The sequence below is a fragment of the Morus notabilis genome, unplaced genomic scaffold, assembly GCF_000414095.1.
Source record: "Morus notabilis unplaced genomic scaffold, ASM41409v2 Scaffold1776, whole genome shotgun sequence".
Lineage (NCBI taxonomy): Eukaryota > Viridiplantae > Streptophyta > Magnoliopsida > Rosales > Moraceae > Morus > Morus notabilis.
The window spans coordinates 108036-126240 of NW_010367535.1; the positions used below are offsets into that span (position 1 = coordinate 108036).

Sequence of the window (18205 nt, forward strand, 5' to 3'; positions counted from 1 at the left end):
GTTTCCCATCACAAAAGCTTGCAACGCTAGGAAATGAACCTGTCCCAAAATTATGGGAATGCCTATCACCATTATTTTAAGCAGGAACATAGTTGTCGTACATTCTCCAAAATAAATTTAGCCGTTGTTTGTTTTATAAATTTAAATTATTATTTAAATCTTTTTATTACATTATTTTTTTCATAAAATTTAAATTTTTATGTTTAAATTTATGAATTAAACTGACAATAATGAGACGTTTGGTTCATGAATTAGAATCATAAGATTATAACTATTTTTGATTTACGTGTATTTTTTATGAGAGAAAATACTATAGCAAACCACGAACCATGATTCGAATCGGGATACGAATCCCCAACTAAACAACTCCTAAATATTGTACACATTTACTTTGTATTATTATTATAAATTTTATCTTTTTAAATATTTGATTTATGAAAAATACTTCTTTTAAAAAACTTAACTACTTAATTAATTATAATTTAAAAAATAGAAATATATAGACTAATATTAAGAGCCTGTTTGGTTGGAGGATTCGTTCTCTGATTCGAATCATGATTCATAATTCGCTACAGTATTTTCTTTTATAAAAAATACACGTAAATTAAAAATAATTATAATTTATGAACTAAACATGCTCTAAGAAATAAAAATAAAAAAACTATATTTTAAGGGATATTTTTTAAAAATTTCCTATTATTAAACTGTAGCTTTAGCCCATGTGCACCTTGGGATTCTTATATAATTTTTTGCTGAGATTCTTGTACGCTGACGCTCATCGCGAACCCACTACATTACGTTTGTCCTTTTGTGGGTCCAAGTCACCATTGATTTTTCGTTTTCAATGGTAAGTTATTAAAGACCTTCCAACGTGGAAGAATACTATATATAAAAACTCTCGCAATAATGGAACTTTATATAAAGCCTCGGCAATCATTTTGGGTCTATTTGTTTAAAGTTTCTGTTTGAATTATGATTTTTAATTTTGTTGTTTTTTTTTCGGAAAAATTTAAATTTTTAAAAACAAAATGATGAGTTATGGTTTAAACTTATAAATTAAGGCGGCGTTTATTTTAAAAATTTTATTTAGTTTAGGATTATAATTTTTACTTTTATTATAGTATTTTTTTCATTAAAAAATTTAAATTTTAAAAATTAAAATTATGAATAATAATTTTAAATTTATAAACCAAACATCACCTAAATAAACTCAAATTGGCCATGAAACTTACCTTTGTATCAATTACAGTAACTCACCATAGTTACCTTAATAGATAACGTTTTTTGCCATGTACCATTTAATGTGCGCTGGAAGTAATCTTCAAGACACTAGCAAGATTTTGAAAAAAATCCGATGTAATTTTTACTAGATTGAAGATTTTCAACAGAAAATTTTGTACCGTACTTGGATCACAAAAACTAGTCCTCAGGCCATGCTAATTGCGTATGTGGCACTAAAAAGTGTGATAATAATATATTGATACGTTGTTATTATTATTTGTACTCTAATATATAATGCTTTTTTATTACTAAATCTATTTTTTACTATAATTACTAGGCTTTATAAATTGTAATTGTAAAATTCTTAATTTTAAAATAATTTGAAAATAGAAAATGTTGCAATGATAAATAAAAAATTAGCAAGCAAATGTTAAATTTGTCATATGTTATACTTAGAAGCAAATTTGGTACCAAATATAACATATTTCATACAGCAAATTCAAAACACAAAAATAGCATTGCTTTGGAGAATAATTTTCCTACTTAAATGCTAAATTTAGCGCTGCATTTTTTGAACGACCAATTGAAGTATTAGGCTAGGTTGATACACATCAGTCAAAACTACTCTTGGATTCTTACCACCAGAAAGGTTTATTTTTTAGCAATACTTATTGTAGGACATGCATTTTTTGTTTTGTCGGTAGTAATTGTGTTTTGGCCGTTAGATTAGTTTGTCAACAGTCTAATCTGGAGTAGAAATAATTGTGTTACGTGCTGTAAATTTGTAACGCTGACATGCACAAATTTGACTATCAAAAGACTGAACAGTTAAAAACAACAGCTTCTACTGATAGAAGAGGAATGCATGTCCTACCATAAAGGTTCCCTTATTTTTGTTATGGCAAAATTTATAGGACTCAAATCTCATGTCTAATTTTGGTGATTTAATTAGTGTCTAACTAATCATATCATGCCACATTAAATAAAAAATTTGAATTATTTTTTAATTAACTCTTTTGTATTTTTCATAAGATGATGTGATGTGATTTGATTGGTTATATACTAATTGTGACACTAAAAATTAGACATAAAATCTGAATCCAAATTTATAGTAGGACAAGCTTTTTTACCCTACTTGTAGTTGCTAAGTACTGTTTTTTAATCAGTAGATAGCTTTTCAACGGTTATGTACTGCTTTTTATTTATTATTACGTAGCTGCATATTTTAGCAAAGATTACTATCAATAAATACTGTTGTGAAGGCTTTACTCATTCACTTATCAACATTTCCCACATGTCAAAATCTCTAACTCAAAGTCCAACTAAGAACAGAGAATGGACCTCATTCATTTTCTTGCAGAATAGCTAAAAACCAAACACAACCCTCGTAATAAATTTATTTTAATATCTATTACATAAAAACCATATTTGGAAAACATGACTACTAAACAAGATAAAACTTGTCAAAACACAAAACTAAAGAAGAAAAAACCAAAAAAAAAAAATAATGATAATAATAATAATTTCAGAACTTTAGACATTAGGCCCCGTTCACTTCGCTGATTCGAGTTTAGAATTCGAGTTTTTCTACAGTAAAAAGCTCTCACAAACAATCACATCTAATTTTTTTGCTACAGTAAAAAGCTCTCACATAAAGTCACATCTCAACTCGAATCAACGAAGTGAACGAGGCCTTCTCAAGCCAAAAATTTTCAAGTGAAAATTAGCACTTGGAGTACAATCCCATATCTTGAACATTCTTCTTTACCAAAGAATCAACGAATCAAACCAACCAAAATAATATTCTCTTGAGGAGAGAGAGAACCATCTATATCTCTTCATCTATATAGGAATCCACAAGTACTCAACAGAGTAAAACTAATCACAAAAAAGAAAAAGAAAAAAAAAAATTGTAGCAGCAAAGAGTAAGCAAAAAAGTAGAGTCTTTTGGTTTGGCTACAAGGTGAATAAGTCATTATCTATATCTCATTCGCTCTCTGATTATCTTCAGTCCAACATATCTGCAAAAATAAAGCCAACACAAGCTAAAGAGTCAGCATTCACTTGAAACAAGTCATGACTGCAAAGTTTAGGTAAGAGGGGAGAAATTCACCTTCCAAGCATCATGACAGTTGCCTGAGGATTTGTTCCCGGTGACACGACAAACGTCGAACCGTCGACAACTCGCAGTGAATTAAGGCCAATGACTCTATGATCACCCTCAACCACTTTCTCTACTAAGCATCCTCCATGGTAGTGCCATATGGTGCTAACTGTGCGGCGGCAGAAATCAGCCATCAGCGCGTAATTGGACTGATCCGCGGGCAATGCAGTCCCCAGGAATCGAAAATCTCGATTCCCAAGCCCATCCCGGAACTTGAACTCCTCCATGGGGATGCTCCTAAGCACTCGTCCAATAGTTCGCGTTCCATTGACGCACTTGTCCATGTCCACAGGGTTGTGGAAGTAGTTGAACCGGACAATGGGGCTGGTTCTGACATCCGTGGACGCCAACCGAAAAGAGCCAATTGAGAGCGGCCCGTTGATCTTCGACATGATTGTGGCCACCGTGAGGTAGATAGGCGAGGAAGGCGTGCGGATGAACACGGTGCGAGGAGGGGCGGCGAAGGGAACCAAATTGGAGGCTGCTTCAATGTAAGCCCCCGATGGACTAATTCCAACAACTTGAATTAGTGAATGCTCCAACGGACTCGGAGGCACAATTGAGATACTATTCCTGGGATTGTCATAAAAGAATCTCCCAACATAAGGAAGATCATGAGAAACCGGAATTCTCCATGACGAAAGATAAGCCCTCGGACCAATTCCGCTCAACAAAAGCAGTTGAGGGCTGCCAATTGCGCCTGCAGAGAGCAGAACTTCCCCATTCTCCCTGACCATAGCATTGTGACACTTGCCTCTTCTGTCCCGAAAAACGACTCCGTTCGCCGATTTCATCGCCCCGGGATAAGCCGGCGAGGCCAGCAGAATCTTCTCCACACTCGCGTACACAACAACCTTCAAATTCGGAGGCCTTCCATAGAACAAAAGATCGGCAGCACTGTGTCTCCTTCCCGAGCTATCAAGTATAGAACCACCAACTTTAGTCCCCAACAAATGATCCAAACTAAACCCATTATAGGGACCAACTCCAACTTCCAACAACCCATCTCGGACACCCAATTGCCACGCCTTAACCTCAGGCCTGAACACGATCTTGCTCTCCACCCACTCGAACGAATCGTTGACCATCTTGCGGTCCCAAGCGATGCCGGACTTTTGGTAGAACTCCTCCTCGGCCCGGGTGTAGAAACCGGCGTTGATGGTGCTGCTGCCGCCGAGGACTCGTCCTCTGGCGTTGGGGACGCCGTCCTCGGAGGTGAAGACTTCGGCGGGGGAGTCGTCGGCGTCGGCCTCGGCGAGGGCCGTCAAGAAGCCTTCTTGGTTCATCACGTTGGCGTCGCCGTACGGGACGCCGCCGCGCTCCAAGACAAGCACCCGGAAGGCGCGGGACAGCGTCGCCGCCAGCGGACAGCCGGCGGTTCCGCCGCCGACGACGATGTAGTCGAAGTACTCCTCGGAAGGAAACTCCGTCGCGTTTATGATCATGTTGCGAAAAATAGCCTCTGTAGTATACGTATACATGTATACATATATATGTGTATATATATATATATATATGTCAGATTTTCAAGTAAAGAGGACGTGAAAACAAAGCTCAGATGAAGAGAAGAGAGTTAGTTTACCTTGGCGAGGGACTTGTGGGTAGGCGTAAGCGACAATGGCGGAGCAGAAAAAGAAGAAGAAGAAGAAGAAGAAGAAGAAAATGAGGAAAGACAAGTGTTGGAAGGAAGAGAGAAATATGGGTATTCTCATTATAAGATTTTCTTGTTGTTTCTTGGGGGAAGGGGAAGGATTCTTGGTGTTTGTTTGGGATTAGGCGGGGGAGAGAGAAGAAAGAGAGGGAAAACATTATTATTTTTATTGGAAGAGCAAGTCTCGAGTGTTTAAACAGTCTTCCCCTTTATAATCATGTTAACGAATTTAAGAAAAACGCTTGAGAACGGCAGTAATTTCTCCCGACTTAATTTATGCCATATTATTGTTTATAATTATCGGTACGTTTTTTTCTTATAAATTTTTTAAAATTGTAAAAATCATGGTCTAAAATCTTGATTTGAACCTTGATTTAAACTCATATATCAAACTTCCCTTATAGATGCAATCTGTACTATAAACTAATTGTCTGCTTTCTTTTACCAAATTTCTAATCCGTACAAAAATTATATAATTTTTTTAGATAAATAAATAAATCCAATTGATATTTAAAGTCTCACTTATTTTGTTAATTTGAATCGCAATTTAAGTTTTTATTTCAATTTTTTCTCTCATAAAAAATTTAAATTTAATTTTTTCCGTTATAATATTTTTTTCACATGAATTTATTTTTTAACTCAAGTTCTCAACTTAAACAAGTGAAACAAACAATTTGTATCTATTTGTATCGTTATATTTTAAGTTAATATCTTCTAATTTTTTCCATCAAAATTAGAGGTTACTAATTCAATATTTTTCATTTCAACACCAAAGGTCTTTCGTACTTAAAAGAATAATACAAAATTAATATTTTCCGTATTTCACATTAGATGTCTGAAAAATAATATATTTGTTGGAGCAAATAACATGGGAGGGTTGCTAAATCTGCTAGAAACCTGAAAATGTGAAATGGATAAATCACAGTACAAAAACTAAAGAGAAAGAGGGTTGCTAAATCTGCTTAACAGAAGTAGCTCCGAAACCTGAAAATGTTGCATCTGGAGCAACTAGACAAACTTCCCCTTCGACCAAAAGGCCGTAGAGATTCAAATGTGATAGCACAAGATATACCTTCTAAATATACTAGAAAAAGATGTGAATGGAGTAGCAAATTGATAGCCTATCAGTATCTGGTTCTCTTAGGTATACCCTTTCTCATTCAAATGAACTCTGATTTAAATTTGAATGTCGCGAAAAAAATAAAAAAATAAAAAATAAAAAACCATTTTCTGACTAGAAAACAAAAACTAAAGTGCTTTAGAACTGCAAGCATGATCATCCTTATATGAAGAAAAAAAAAAACTTCGCAGATAGACCCAAATCCACGACCCTCTAAATCGTACATCAGACTGGATGCTACAATGGTTTAGGAGATCTTTTGCCACTAAAAAATTAGAAGAAGCTGCTTCAGTGTTTCAGGGTGATAAGTTGAGTCCTCAGTAGACAGTAATAATGAAAAGAAGAGCTTGAAAGAACTAAAGTTTCACCAAAAATAATCAAAATGTATGACAAAATTGTTTCACCAAGACCATTTACTCTCAATTTTCAGAAAGATGAAGTACCATTTTGATGCATGGTTACAAGCTTTGCCAATGAAAGGCAACAAGTAGGACCCTTCTTTAAGATGTTCTCAATATCAACGGCATTGTCTCTACAATCAAAATGATCCAAGAGACTAGCACTTAATCTGCACATGTAAATATCCAAATGGAACTGCTTAACACGAAAGGAAAACCTTATTGCTCACAAAATGATAAATAGCAATAGAAGTTTTAAATAATAAGTTTGCAAGTCATAATGAATTAAAATATTTTGAATTACACACCAAGAAGCTGTGATTCAAAATAAAATCTGTTACGGAGTTGGCAGCAAACCATCAGGAGGCACTTAAAGTAGTTTATACAAGTAGTGTTTATCTCAGACTGCTGCACACTACAAGAAACGTACTAAAGCAAACAGTTCAAATAACAAGACCCATACTCTGAGGAGCAGTGCCATCAAATGAGCCTGGTATTTTTATTTAAATCCAGATATTATTTACTGTCAACTAATCTCTCCCTCTCTCTGTTTTTTTTTTTTCCTGGGATACTTTATCATCTGTTCCCTTATATTGATTATTTTATCAATAAAAGGTTTTGTTTATCAAAGAATAAATATTCAACCAATCTTTCCATCCACGAGGGCACATCAGCCGTTATCATTCTTTCATTTTCAAGCCCAGTTCTAGAAGCTAGCCCAAAATTTTCTTCTGATAGAGGGAACCGAGAACAGGAGAAGGGATGTTCAACTGTTGCCATCACAAGACGCAAACGGAATTAAGAAGAGAAGTTAGATTATCTTACACTAAATAAACAAATGGAAAATACATACTCCTGAATTCCCTTGCAGTGAGGAGTGCTGCGTTTGAATTACAGCAGACTTCAAGCTCATTTAGGGCCTCATCAACTTGACCACCAACCAGCAACAACTAAGCCACATGAAATTCATAAGTAGTCATTATATTCAGCCATAGCGTCTGCGTCAAATCTGAAGGAACGATCAAAGTTATGCACATGGACTTCACAAAACCATTATAGGAGCACCTAGAGAAAACATGTGATTACTAATCTCATGATCAAGCCACTATCTGGAGAGAATATCTATTAACATGTTACCAGTTATCAAACCTCATACAAGCAACTCTTTTTCACGATTGAAAAAGAAGGAAGTGGAGGAAGAAGAAATGAGAATCATACCTTAGAGCAGCCTGATGGCCATCCTCAACATTCCCTTCTGAAAGACAGAACAAGATGAACTCCAAATGAACCATAAATTTATCCTGCTCAGAACAAAAAATCCATGTATGAATACTATAACTGATTAGAGATTAAAGTGCACATACAATTGGATGATATACCTTTCTTTTCCTCCTATTTTCTTTCCTTCTCAGTAAACACAATTAAGGTTAGCACTGAACAACTATACCATAATTCCAGACACATACCTCAACTAGCCGACCTTTTGGCATTCCAATCTTTTTCAGCCAAACATCATAAATGTTTTTTATCCGAGTGGCGTTAAAGTAGTCAGCTCTCACATGTGAAAGAACATCCATCAATGCCTAACAACGAATGCAACCCAACCGTAAAAATCGACATAAAAAAAAATTTTCCAATAAAAAGAAGCTACAAAATATATACAGCACACTTGAAGCAGTTGTTGGGCAGTGACTTGTCTTTGCCAGTCCCTTTCAACAACACACTCAGCACGCCACTTGCTTCGGTCCAGTTTTGCTGCCTCACGAGCTTCCGCAAAAGGTTGTTCAACCGAGCATGGTTTTCAGCCCTCAAGGGCTTGGAACCCAGGCCTAGGGCATAGGATGGCTTGGTCAACAACAAAACAATGTGTCTTGTTGGATTACCAACTTGACTATCATTGAACATTGTTGTTGACTTTCTCTTGAGGTTGTGTCGTTGGATTGAATCATTGCAATGATATGTTCGCCTTGTTGGGGATTTGGACTTTGAACCCTGGTCATCATTTTATGCCTAATTGTAGGGCTGTCATCGGTTAAAAACAGCCGGCTTTGGTCGGTTCAGTGATGCAACCAACCACCGTTGGTTTTCAAACAGTGAAACTGAAAGCCGAGTTGATGGTGTGGTTTTCAGTTGGTTTACCGATGACTATCAGTTCTAGCAGTTTTCAGGGGCCGGTAACCCTGCAGGTTTATGATCAGTAATCAGGCATTTTTTTTAGCAGTTTTATGGGTTTCTTTTTAATTGTATTTTGTATTGGAGAAGAGGATCTTAAACAACAACTATTTCACATTTCAAGTTCAACATTGTTTAGTACTCAAAAAAGTCAAAAACATCCGGGCCCTGTTTAGAAGTTGGATTTTACAGAAGGGAAAAAAAAGTTAAAGGAAAAGGGTAAGGAAAAAGTAAAGCGGAAAAAAATAAAAATTTTCCACCTTGTTTGGAACCTTAAGAAAATTTATGTGGAAAAAAAAAAATAGAAAAAACTCACTCAAAACTTTTATCTCGTAAAAATTGAAATTTTAAAGGAGTTTGTCTCTCTCATCACTCTATTTCATCAATTTTATAACACGGAATAAAATAAACCAAATCAATTTATATCTTATCACTTTCTCTCTCATCATTCTCTCACCTCACTTTCCCTCTCATCACTTTCTCACCTCACTTTCTCCTTGTTAGGCCACCTATCAGGTTGGTCTACTCTAGGAAAAGGGGCCAAAAGGGGAATACGTTGGGACTGGGGGAGGGAAGTGAAAATATGAGAAAGGGGTGCTGAGGTGGCAAGTTGGTTACGAGAGGGTGAGCTGGGGAATATTTAGGCGGTAGAGTGGCTTGAGAATTGGTGTCTGTGAATTGAGAATTTTCTGGACAGATCGTGGGAGGAAGGAGAACCTCGAATTCTCCATTGTTCTTTTATGTTTCCTATCTTTTTCTGCTAATCGCTTGTTTTGTAAGAAGACTCCTCTCCAGAGAGAGTTGAGAGTGAAATTAATAAAATAAGCTTGGCTCATTTTTTCAAGTTTTCCTCAATACTTGTTATAATCTGAAAACTATGCAGGAACCTAACAATTTGGTATAAGAGCAATAAGGATCCATGGCGGACGCTTCCAACGAACGGGCTCAGGCAGAGGAGATGTCACGGCTGGAACGGAGACTGGACACGTACTACGAGGCGCTTCAGCTTGTAGAGAGGTTGACAGAACCTCTTCCCAAGCTCCAAGACGACGTGAATGATATCGGAGCGCAATTGGGAGAAGTGCAAGGATCGGTACAGCGGCTGGAGAATCTTCTCCTCCGTCAGGCAGATCTACTCCAGCGGAACCCACCGCCACCGCCACCACGATTCGAGGCGGGCCCGGCACGATTTCAAGACCCACGACGACCGGCTCCCCACCTTCGACCAGCATCTCCACCACCACCGCTACGAGACAACGAACCCAGGCGGTATGGGCGCGATCTACGTCCGGAGTCGCCACCGCTTCCCAGTGGTCGAGTGGAGCATCGAGGAAGAAGGTTGGAGATGCCTCTGTTTACTGGTGCGGACCCACAGGGGTGGGTATTTCAGGCTGACCGGTATTTCGCCGTCAATGAGGTGGAAGAGGATGAGAGGGTGGTGGTAGCATCAGTTTGCATGGAGGGGCGGGCTCTAGGCTGGTTCCAGTGGGCGGATGCTCAAGATCCGTTCAGGTCTTGGAGGGACCTTAGGGCGGCGGTGTTGCGACGGTTTGGGCAGATGGGGGAGGTAGACCCGGTGGAGCAGCTCATGGCTCTCCGACAGAAGGGCACGGTGGCGGACTTCCGGGATGAGTTTGAAGCAACTGCCGCTCAAATGAGGGGGGTTCCCAACGTGATTTTCAGAGGAGCCTTCCTTCACGGGCTCAGGGAGGACATCAGGGCCAAGTTGAAAATGCATCGGCCCAACAGTCTCTACGACATGATGGACCTAGCCCAACAGGTGGAGGCCCGCAATGGAGCTACGGATCGGGTCAGGAGATACCGGATGGGTCGTGGGCCTAGGGCTGACGCGTGGAATAGGCAAGGGGGGCCTTATGAGGGTCAAAAGTTTTCTCCATCCACTCCAAAACAAAAGCTACGGCGGGAGGACACGGGTCACGGCTGGGAACAGGGATAGGAACAAACCCGGCTGCGGGGGAGTCATCGGCGTTCCGACAGGAGGAGATGCAATATCGGCGAGCCCGGGGCCTTTGCTTCAAGTGTGATGAGAAGTTCGGCCCGGGTCACCGCTGCAAAAACCGTCAGCTACAGGTGCTGATCCTGGCAGAGGAAGAAGAGTCCTCGGACGGAGACGGCGGGGTGGTCCGAGATCACTCCACTGACGAGGAAAAGGGAAAAGAGGAGGCTACCGAGAGAGTGGACTTATCTCTCAACTCTATTTGTGGGGTGTCTTCTTCCAACACAATGAAGCTCCGAGGACACAGTGGTGGTCGTGAGGTAGTGGTGCTGGTGGACAGCAGCGCCACGCACAGCTTCATTTCGGCCTCGGTGGTGACGGAACTGCAATTGCCGGTCGATCATTCGGTAAGTCACAATATCTTAGTGGGGAATCGTTTGAGTTTTAAACAAACTGGTATTTGCAGGGGAGTGCAAGTGTGGATTCAAGGGCATCGGGTAGAGGAGGATTCTTTTCCTTCGAGTTAGGGGGATCCGACCTGGTCCTGGGAGTGACTTGGCTGAGTACACTCGGCGAGTTAAGGGCGGGCTAGTCTAAGTTCTTAATGAAGTTTAGGGCAGGACCGACGTGGGTAATTTGGCGAGGGAACCCCAGTTTATGTTATGCCCCGGTGAAGATGAGTTCTTTGATTTGAACTCTTCCCCCGAACAGGGCGGGTTTGTTGGTGGAAGTATGTGAACTTGAATTGCAGGGAACAGACAGGAAAAAAGAGATTCCGGAGGAGGTTCGGGAGGTTCTTGGGAAGTTCGAGGGGGTGTTTAACAGTCCTACGGGGCTGCCACTGCGCCGGGGACAGGATCACCAGAGTGTACTGCGAGAGGGGGCTGACCCCCCAAATGTTCGGCCGTACCGTTATCCACAAGTTCAAAAGGGGGAGATAGAGCGCTTGGTGTCGGACATGTTGGCTGCCGGGATCATTCGTCCGAGCAACAGCCCCTACTCGAGCCCGGTGCTCTTGGTTAGGAAGAAGGACGGTAGCTGGCGCTTTTGCGTGGACTATCGCGCCTTGAACCAAGTCACCATTCCCGATAAGTTTCCAATCCCATTGATTGATGAGCTACTAGACGAACTTCATGGGGCAGTAGTGTTCTCGAAACTGGATTTACGAGTGGGATATCACCAAATCAGGGTGCATGAGGCTGATGTGGAGAAGACAGCCTTTTGTACGCATGAGGGCCATTACGAATTCCTCGTCATACCCTTCGGACAAACTAATGCGCCAGCCACCTTCCAAGCCCTCATGAACCAGATTTTTCGTCCTTGTATTCTTTGACGATATTCTGGTGTACAGCCATTCTTGGGAGGAGCATCGCCATCACTTAGCCACTGTCTTGGAAGTTTTGCGGCAGGAGAAGCTATTTACTAACAAGGAAAAGTATTGTTTTGGCCAGCCACAGTTAGAGTATCTTGGCCACCTTATCTTGGGGCAAGGAGTGGCCGCTGACCCTTCTAAGATACAGGCCATCTCCTCTTGGCCACCGTTAACGAATGTTCGGGAGGTACGCGGATTTTTGGGGCTCACCGGGTACTATCGTCGCTTCGTTAAGGGCTATGGAGTCCTCGCGAGGCCCTTGACGGATTTGCTTAAAAAGAAGGGATTTGTTTGGACCGACGAGGCGGCTCGCGCCTTTGACAACCTTAAGATAGCAATGACCTATCTACCGGTGTTGGCTATGCCGGATTTTTTGAAGACGTTTGTGATAGAGTCGGATGCCTCAGGGGTTGGTTTGGGCGCGGTCTTGATGCAAGAGGGAAGGCCTATATCGTTCTTTAGCAAGGCCCTCTCCCCTACTTCCTGGTTGAAGTCTGCTTATGAGCGAGAGCTCATGGGTTTTGTGCTCGCAGTTCAGAAATGGCAGCACTATTTACCGGGACGCCACTTTGTGTTACGCACTGACCAGTAGAGCTTGCGTTTTCTGATGGGCCAACGCCAACTTCCCCCTGAGCAGCTGCGGTGGATATCCAAGTTGCTTGGTTATGATTTTGAAGAGCAGTACAAGTTGGGGGCTGCCAATTGGGTTGCGGACGCGCTCTCTCGTCGCGGTGACTGGGGTGATGTTTCCTTCTCCGCCTTCTCTATACCACACACGTGGGATTTCACTGCAATTTGGGTGGAGCAACGTGCGGAGCCGGAATGGGCTTCTGTTATTTCCAAGCTCGAAGCAGGGAAGGTTCTTGAAGCTTATTCGTTGAAGAATGACCTACTGTTTTACAAGGACAGGTTGGTATTGGTAGAGCATTCTCATTGGATACCTGGGTTATTCCACGAGTTTCATGATTCGGTAATCAGCGGTCACTCGGGCTTCCTGTGCACATACAAGCGGCCATCCGCACTAGTTTTTTGGCGAGGAATGAAGCGCCGGATCAGGGAATATGTGGCTACTTGCGAAATTTGCCAAAAGAACAAAACGGATAACTTGTCTCCTGCCGGCCTCTTACAACCACTACCGATTCCAAGTCAGGTTTGGGAAGATGTATCTATGGACTTCATTGGGGGCCTTCCCAAGTCTAATGGGTTCGACACAATCTTAGTGGTGGTTGACCACTTGTCGAAATACTCATTTATGTCCCTTGGCTCACCCCTTCTCGGCTAAGCAGGTGGCTGCCCTGTTCATCTCAACTATCGTCAAGCTCCATGGCATTCCGCGGTCCATTGTCAGTGATAGGGATGCAGTTTTTATGAGCGGGTTCTAGCGCAAGTTGTTCAAATCGCCGGGTACTAAGCTATGTGCTAGTTTGGCTTACCACCCGGAGTCCGATGGCCAAACCAAGGTCGTTAATCGATGCTTAGAAACGTACTTACGGTGCTTTGCGGGAGATAAGCCTCAGCAGTGGTCTTCGTTCATTCCATGGGCCGAATATTGGTTCAACACTACTTTTAATGCCTCCGCTAAGTTCACACCCTTTCGCATTGTTTATGGTCGCGATCCCCCCGCTCTTCTTCGCTTCTCTGACTCCGGGAACTGTGGCAGCAGTGGAGGACCAGCTGGCCCTTCAGAATGATATGTTGGACCTCCTAAAATCTCATCTGCTATTAGCTCAGCAACGTATGAAGAAATTCGCCGACAACCACCAACGGGAATTAAATTTTGACGTGGGTGAATCGGTTTTGCTTAAGCTTCGGCCTTATAGGCTCAAGTCACTTGCTCGTCGCGTGAATGAGAAGCTTGCCCCGCGTTTTTATGGGCCGTTTGAAATTTTGGACAGAATTGGACCGGTGGCGTATCGTTTGCAGTTGCCAGCAGATGCTCGCCTCCACCCTGTTTTCCACGTTTCCCAGTTGAAGTCCTTCAAAGATAACGTTTCTCAGGTGCAACCTCTCCTTGCGCAGCTCTCCGATGACTTAGAGCTCTGTGTCCAACCGGCAGAAGTGTTAGCTTCCCGAGTGGTGGTTGTGGGAGGTCGTGAGGAACCGGAGGTGCTCATCAAATGGCTCGGCCTACCAGATTGGGAGTCCACATGGGAGCATGTGGCTGCTGTCCGCTTGCAGTTTCCTTCTTTCAACCTTGGGCACAAGGTTGTTTTCGAGGGGGGGGGGGGGGGGGGTGGTGGTTGTGGGAGGTCGTGAGGAACCGGAGGTGCTCATCAAATGGCTCGGCCTACCAGATTGGGAGTCCACATGGGAGCATGTGGCTGCTGTCCGCTTGCAGTTTCCTTCTTTCAACCTTGGGCACAAGGTTGTTTTCGATCGAAGAGGGGGTAATGTTAGGCCACCTATCACGTTAGTCTACTCTAGGAAAAAGGGCCGAAAGGGGAATACGCTGGGACGGTGGGGGAGGGAAGTGGAAATATGAGAAAGGGGTGCTAAGGTGGCAAGTTGGTTACGGGCTGGAGGTGGCAAGTTGGTTACGAGGGGGTGAGCTGGGGAATATTTAGGTGGTGGAGTGGCTTGGGAATTGGTGTCTGTGAATTGGGAATTTTCTGGACAGACTGTGGGAGGAAGGAGAACCTCAAATTCTCCATTGTTCTTTTCTGTTTCCTTTCTTTTTCTGCTAATCGCTCGTTTTGTAAGAAGACTCCTCTCCGGAGAGAGTTGAGAGTGAAATTAATAAAAGAAGCTTGGCTCATTTTTTCAAGTTTTCCTCAATACTTGCTGTTATAATATGAAAACTAAGCAGGAACCTAAAACTCCCTCCTCATTCTCTCACCTCACTTTCTCTCTCCTCACTCTCTCACCTCACTTTATCTCTCATCACTCTCTCCTCAGTTTCTCTCTCCTCCAGCACAAACACTTCCAAAAGACGGTGTCAAAGCCTCCAAGTTCAACTAGCACAAGCACTTTAAAAAGATGGAATAGACCAAATACACATCTAGTGCTTTCAATCTTAACAAGATGCCCTGATTAAATCATACTGTAATGACAAAAGGGGCCAAAAGGGGAATACGTTGGGACTGGGGGAGGGAAGTGGAAATATGAGAAAGGGGTGCTAAGGTGGCAAGTTGGTTACGGGCTGGAGGTGGCAAGTTGGTTACGAGGGGGTGAGCTGGGGAATATTTAGGTGGTGGAGTGGCTTGGGAATTGGTGTCTGTGAATTGGGAATTTTCTGGACAGACTGTGGGAGGAAGGAGAACCTCAAATTCTCCATTGTTCTTTTCTGTTTCCTTTCTTTTTCTGCTAATCGCTCGTTTTGTAAGAAGACTCCTCTCCGGAGAGAGTTGAGAGTGAAATTAATAAAAGAAGCTTGGCTCATTTTTTCAAGTTTTCCTCAATACTTGCTGTTATAATATGAAAACTAAGCAGGAACCTAAAACTCCCTCCTCATTCTCTCACCTCACTTTCTCTCTCCTCACTCTCTCACCTCACTTTATCTCTCATCACTCTCTCCTCAGTTTCTCTCTCCTCCAGCACAAACACTTCCAAAAGACGGTGTCAAAGCCTCCAAGTTCAACTAGCACAAGCACTTTAAAAAGATGGAATAGACCAAATACACATCTAGTGCTTTCAATCTTAACAAGATGCCCTGATTAAATCATACTGTAATGACAAAAGGGGCCAAAAGGGGAATACGTTGGGACTGGGGGAGGGAAGTGGAAATATGAGAAAGGGGTGCTAAGGTGGCAAGTTGGTTACGGGCTGGAGGTGGCAAGTTGGTTACGAGGGGGTGAGCTGGGGAATATTTAGGTGGTGGAGTGGCTTGGGAATTGGTGTCTGTGAATTGGGAATTTTCTGGACAGACTGTGGGAGGAAGGAGAACCTCAAATTCTCCATTGTTCTTTTCTGTTTCCTTTCTTTTTCTGCTAATCGCTCGTTTTGTAAGAAGACTCCTCTCCGGAGAGAGTTGAGAGTGAAATTAATAAAAGAAGCTTGGCTCATTTTTTCAAGTTTTCCTCAATACTTGCTGTTATAATATGAAAACTAAGCAGGAACCTAAAACTCCCTCCTCATTCTCTCACCTCACTTTCTCTCTCCTCACTCTCTCACCTCACTTTATCTCTCATCACTCTCTCCTTAGTTTCTCTCTCCTCCAGCACAAACACTTCCAAAAGACAGTGTCAAAGCCTCCAAGTTCAACTAGCACAAGCACTTTAAAAAGATGGAATAGACCAAATACACATCTAGTGCTTTCAATCTTAACAAGATGCCCTGATTAAATCATACTGTAATGACAAGATGCCCTGACTTTCCATGCATGTCTAGAACTAAATGGCAGCAAAGCTTTGTTTTAGGGTGCACTAATGTAAACTAGCTACAGATGTGGATCAACTTTTCTTTCTAGTAATTTTCTTCCTCTCCTCCACATGTCAGATCTCATCTGACAACAATCTACAGCTTTCTGCCCAGAAGACTCCAACGCCTTCTCTTATCCTTTGATCACATTCATTCTGAATCTTGGGCTCCCATTTAAAATGTGTATGTGCTTTTCTAGCTAAGTCTGTTTCCTAAGAGATGACACACATGGAAAAGCTCCCAAAAAAAAAAAAAAACCCATATGCAACAACCCAGATTCAAGGTACACAGAACCAGCACACTGCTTCCATATTCTCTGAGTATGCCTATTAAAATTTTTAAGTCAAGTCCGTTCATTTCGCTAGTTCGAATCCTAACTTAAGTTTTTTATTACAGTATTTTTTCTCACAAAAATTCAAATTAAACCTTAAAACGAATTCTTTCCCTCCATAAAATCCAACTTCCAAACAATGCCTAATCTCAACAAAATTGTCACAAATTAGACCTGTTATAAAAAAAAAAAGGGGAATCCAGATTTTAAAACTAATCCATTAACAATTACAGCGACCTATTGGCTGTTTCAACCTACTGTTTAGAATTTTGAACTAACAACTTAAAAAAAAAAATTCAATACCTTCACCAGTTGAGGCGGAACGACGGCAAGGGAGAAGTCCGAGAGGAGACAGAGCAACGGCGAGGGAGAGGTAGCGATGCGACGGCGCGGGGGTTCCGGCCGTTCGGGACTGAGAAAGATGAGATGAGGGAGTTAATGAGAGAGAAACTGAGAGAAGTGAGAACGTTGGGGAATTTGGGGTAATTGTGGGGGATATTTTCGGTTTCTTATCTATTTTTATTAAAATATCCAAAACACCCTGTATTTTGTTGCTTAAATATCGCCTTTGATTTATATTCCGAAGACAGCCCCTACGTATATAAAATCATAATTAAAATTCCCCCTGAAAAAATTAAAAATTTTTAAAATATTAAAATTGCCCTTTTCATATATGATTAAGGAATTTTTTCTAGTAGGACTGAAAAAAATAAACTACTAGTAATAATTTACTTTTCAGACATTAAATTTATATTAAAAATTATATGTTATATATAATTTTTTAATTTGATGTGATTTTAACCTTATCTAACTGTCAAAAACAGATCCTACCAGTAGGTCAACCTATCAGAGAAAGTCCTTATGATTTAACTAAAAAGTCAACTAAAAAATTTTAAAATGTTCAAATAAATATTCTCAATCAAACAAATACTTCAATTATTTTGAGGGATTTTCATTTTTTAAAAATTGATTTTATTTGATATTTTTGTTTAACAATGTTTTAAATTGTATATACTAAAGGTTAGCATGATAATTTTGGTATTACAAAAGATTTAATTGCTTCAGGAGATATTTTGAGTCTGGTTCTATAAATATGATAGGTGTTTTAAACGTTTGCATGATAAGAGATGTGAAAATAGTATTTAGACAAAACACATGAATGTCACGTTTTTTTCACTGATTTGAATTTTATTACAGTAAAAAGTTCTAAAAAATAGTCACATCTAACTTTTTTACTACAGTAAAAAGTTCTCACATAATATCACATCTTAACTCGAATTAAAAACTCGAATTAGCAAACTGAACGGGCCTGAAATGTATTAAATATTATCCTTTTATTTTCTAAAACTTTGGTAATTAAAAAAGTATTAAAGAAAATAAATATGTATATTGGAATTTTTATAAGTCCGGTACCCAGTTAATTAGACACATGTAATTTTTTTTATATGCATGTCTAATGATAA

General features: G+C 40.8%; 2 protein-coding genes across 5 annotated transcripts; both read right to left on the minus strand.

Annotated features, from left to right (window-relative positions):
• Window positions 1-3170: 3170 nt before the first annotated feature.
• On the minus strand, window positions 3171-5038 carry LOC21388472 ((R)-mandelonitrile lyase-like). Its single transcript, XM_010112601.2, has 3 exons — window positions 4968-5038; window positions 3335-4847; window positions 3171-3242 (listed from the first exon to the last, which is right to left on the minus strand). The coding sequence occupies exons 2-3, from the start codon at window positions 4828-4830 to the stop codon at window positions 3197-3199; spliced, it is 1542 nt and encodes a 513-aa protein (XP_010110903.1). The 5' UTR covers window positions 4831-4847; window positions 4968-5038; the 3' UTR covers window positions 3171-3196.
• Window positions 5039-6299: 1261 nt separating this feature from the next.
• On the minus strand, window positions 6300-17245 carry LOC21388473. 4 transcript variants are annotated; one of them, XM_024175113.1, is made up of 6 exons: window positions 17046-17245; window positions 8217-8734; window positions 8021-8137; window positions 7773-7855; window positions 7408-7563; window positions 6300-6724 (listed from the first exon to the last, which is right to left on the minus strand). In XM_024175113.1, exons 2-5 carry the CDS (start codon window positions 8457-8459, stop codon window positions 7521-7523), a joined length of 486 nt encoding a protein of 161 aa, XP_024030881.1. In that variant the 5' UTR covers window positions 8460-8734; window positions 17046-17245; the 3' UTR covers window positions 6300-6724; window positions 7408-7520. The 4 variants fall into 4 exon arrangements, 3 of the variants coding, with proteins under 3 accessions (XP_024030881.1, XP_024030882.1, XP_024030880.1); XM_024175114.1 differs by lacking the exon at window positions 6300-6724 and adding an exon at window positions 6738-7324 and having other exon boundaries at window positions 7408-7504; XM_024175112.1 differs by lacking the exon at window positions 6300-6724 and adding an exon at window positions 6738-7324.
• Window positions 17246-18205: the final 960 nt, after the last annotated feature.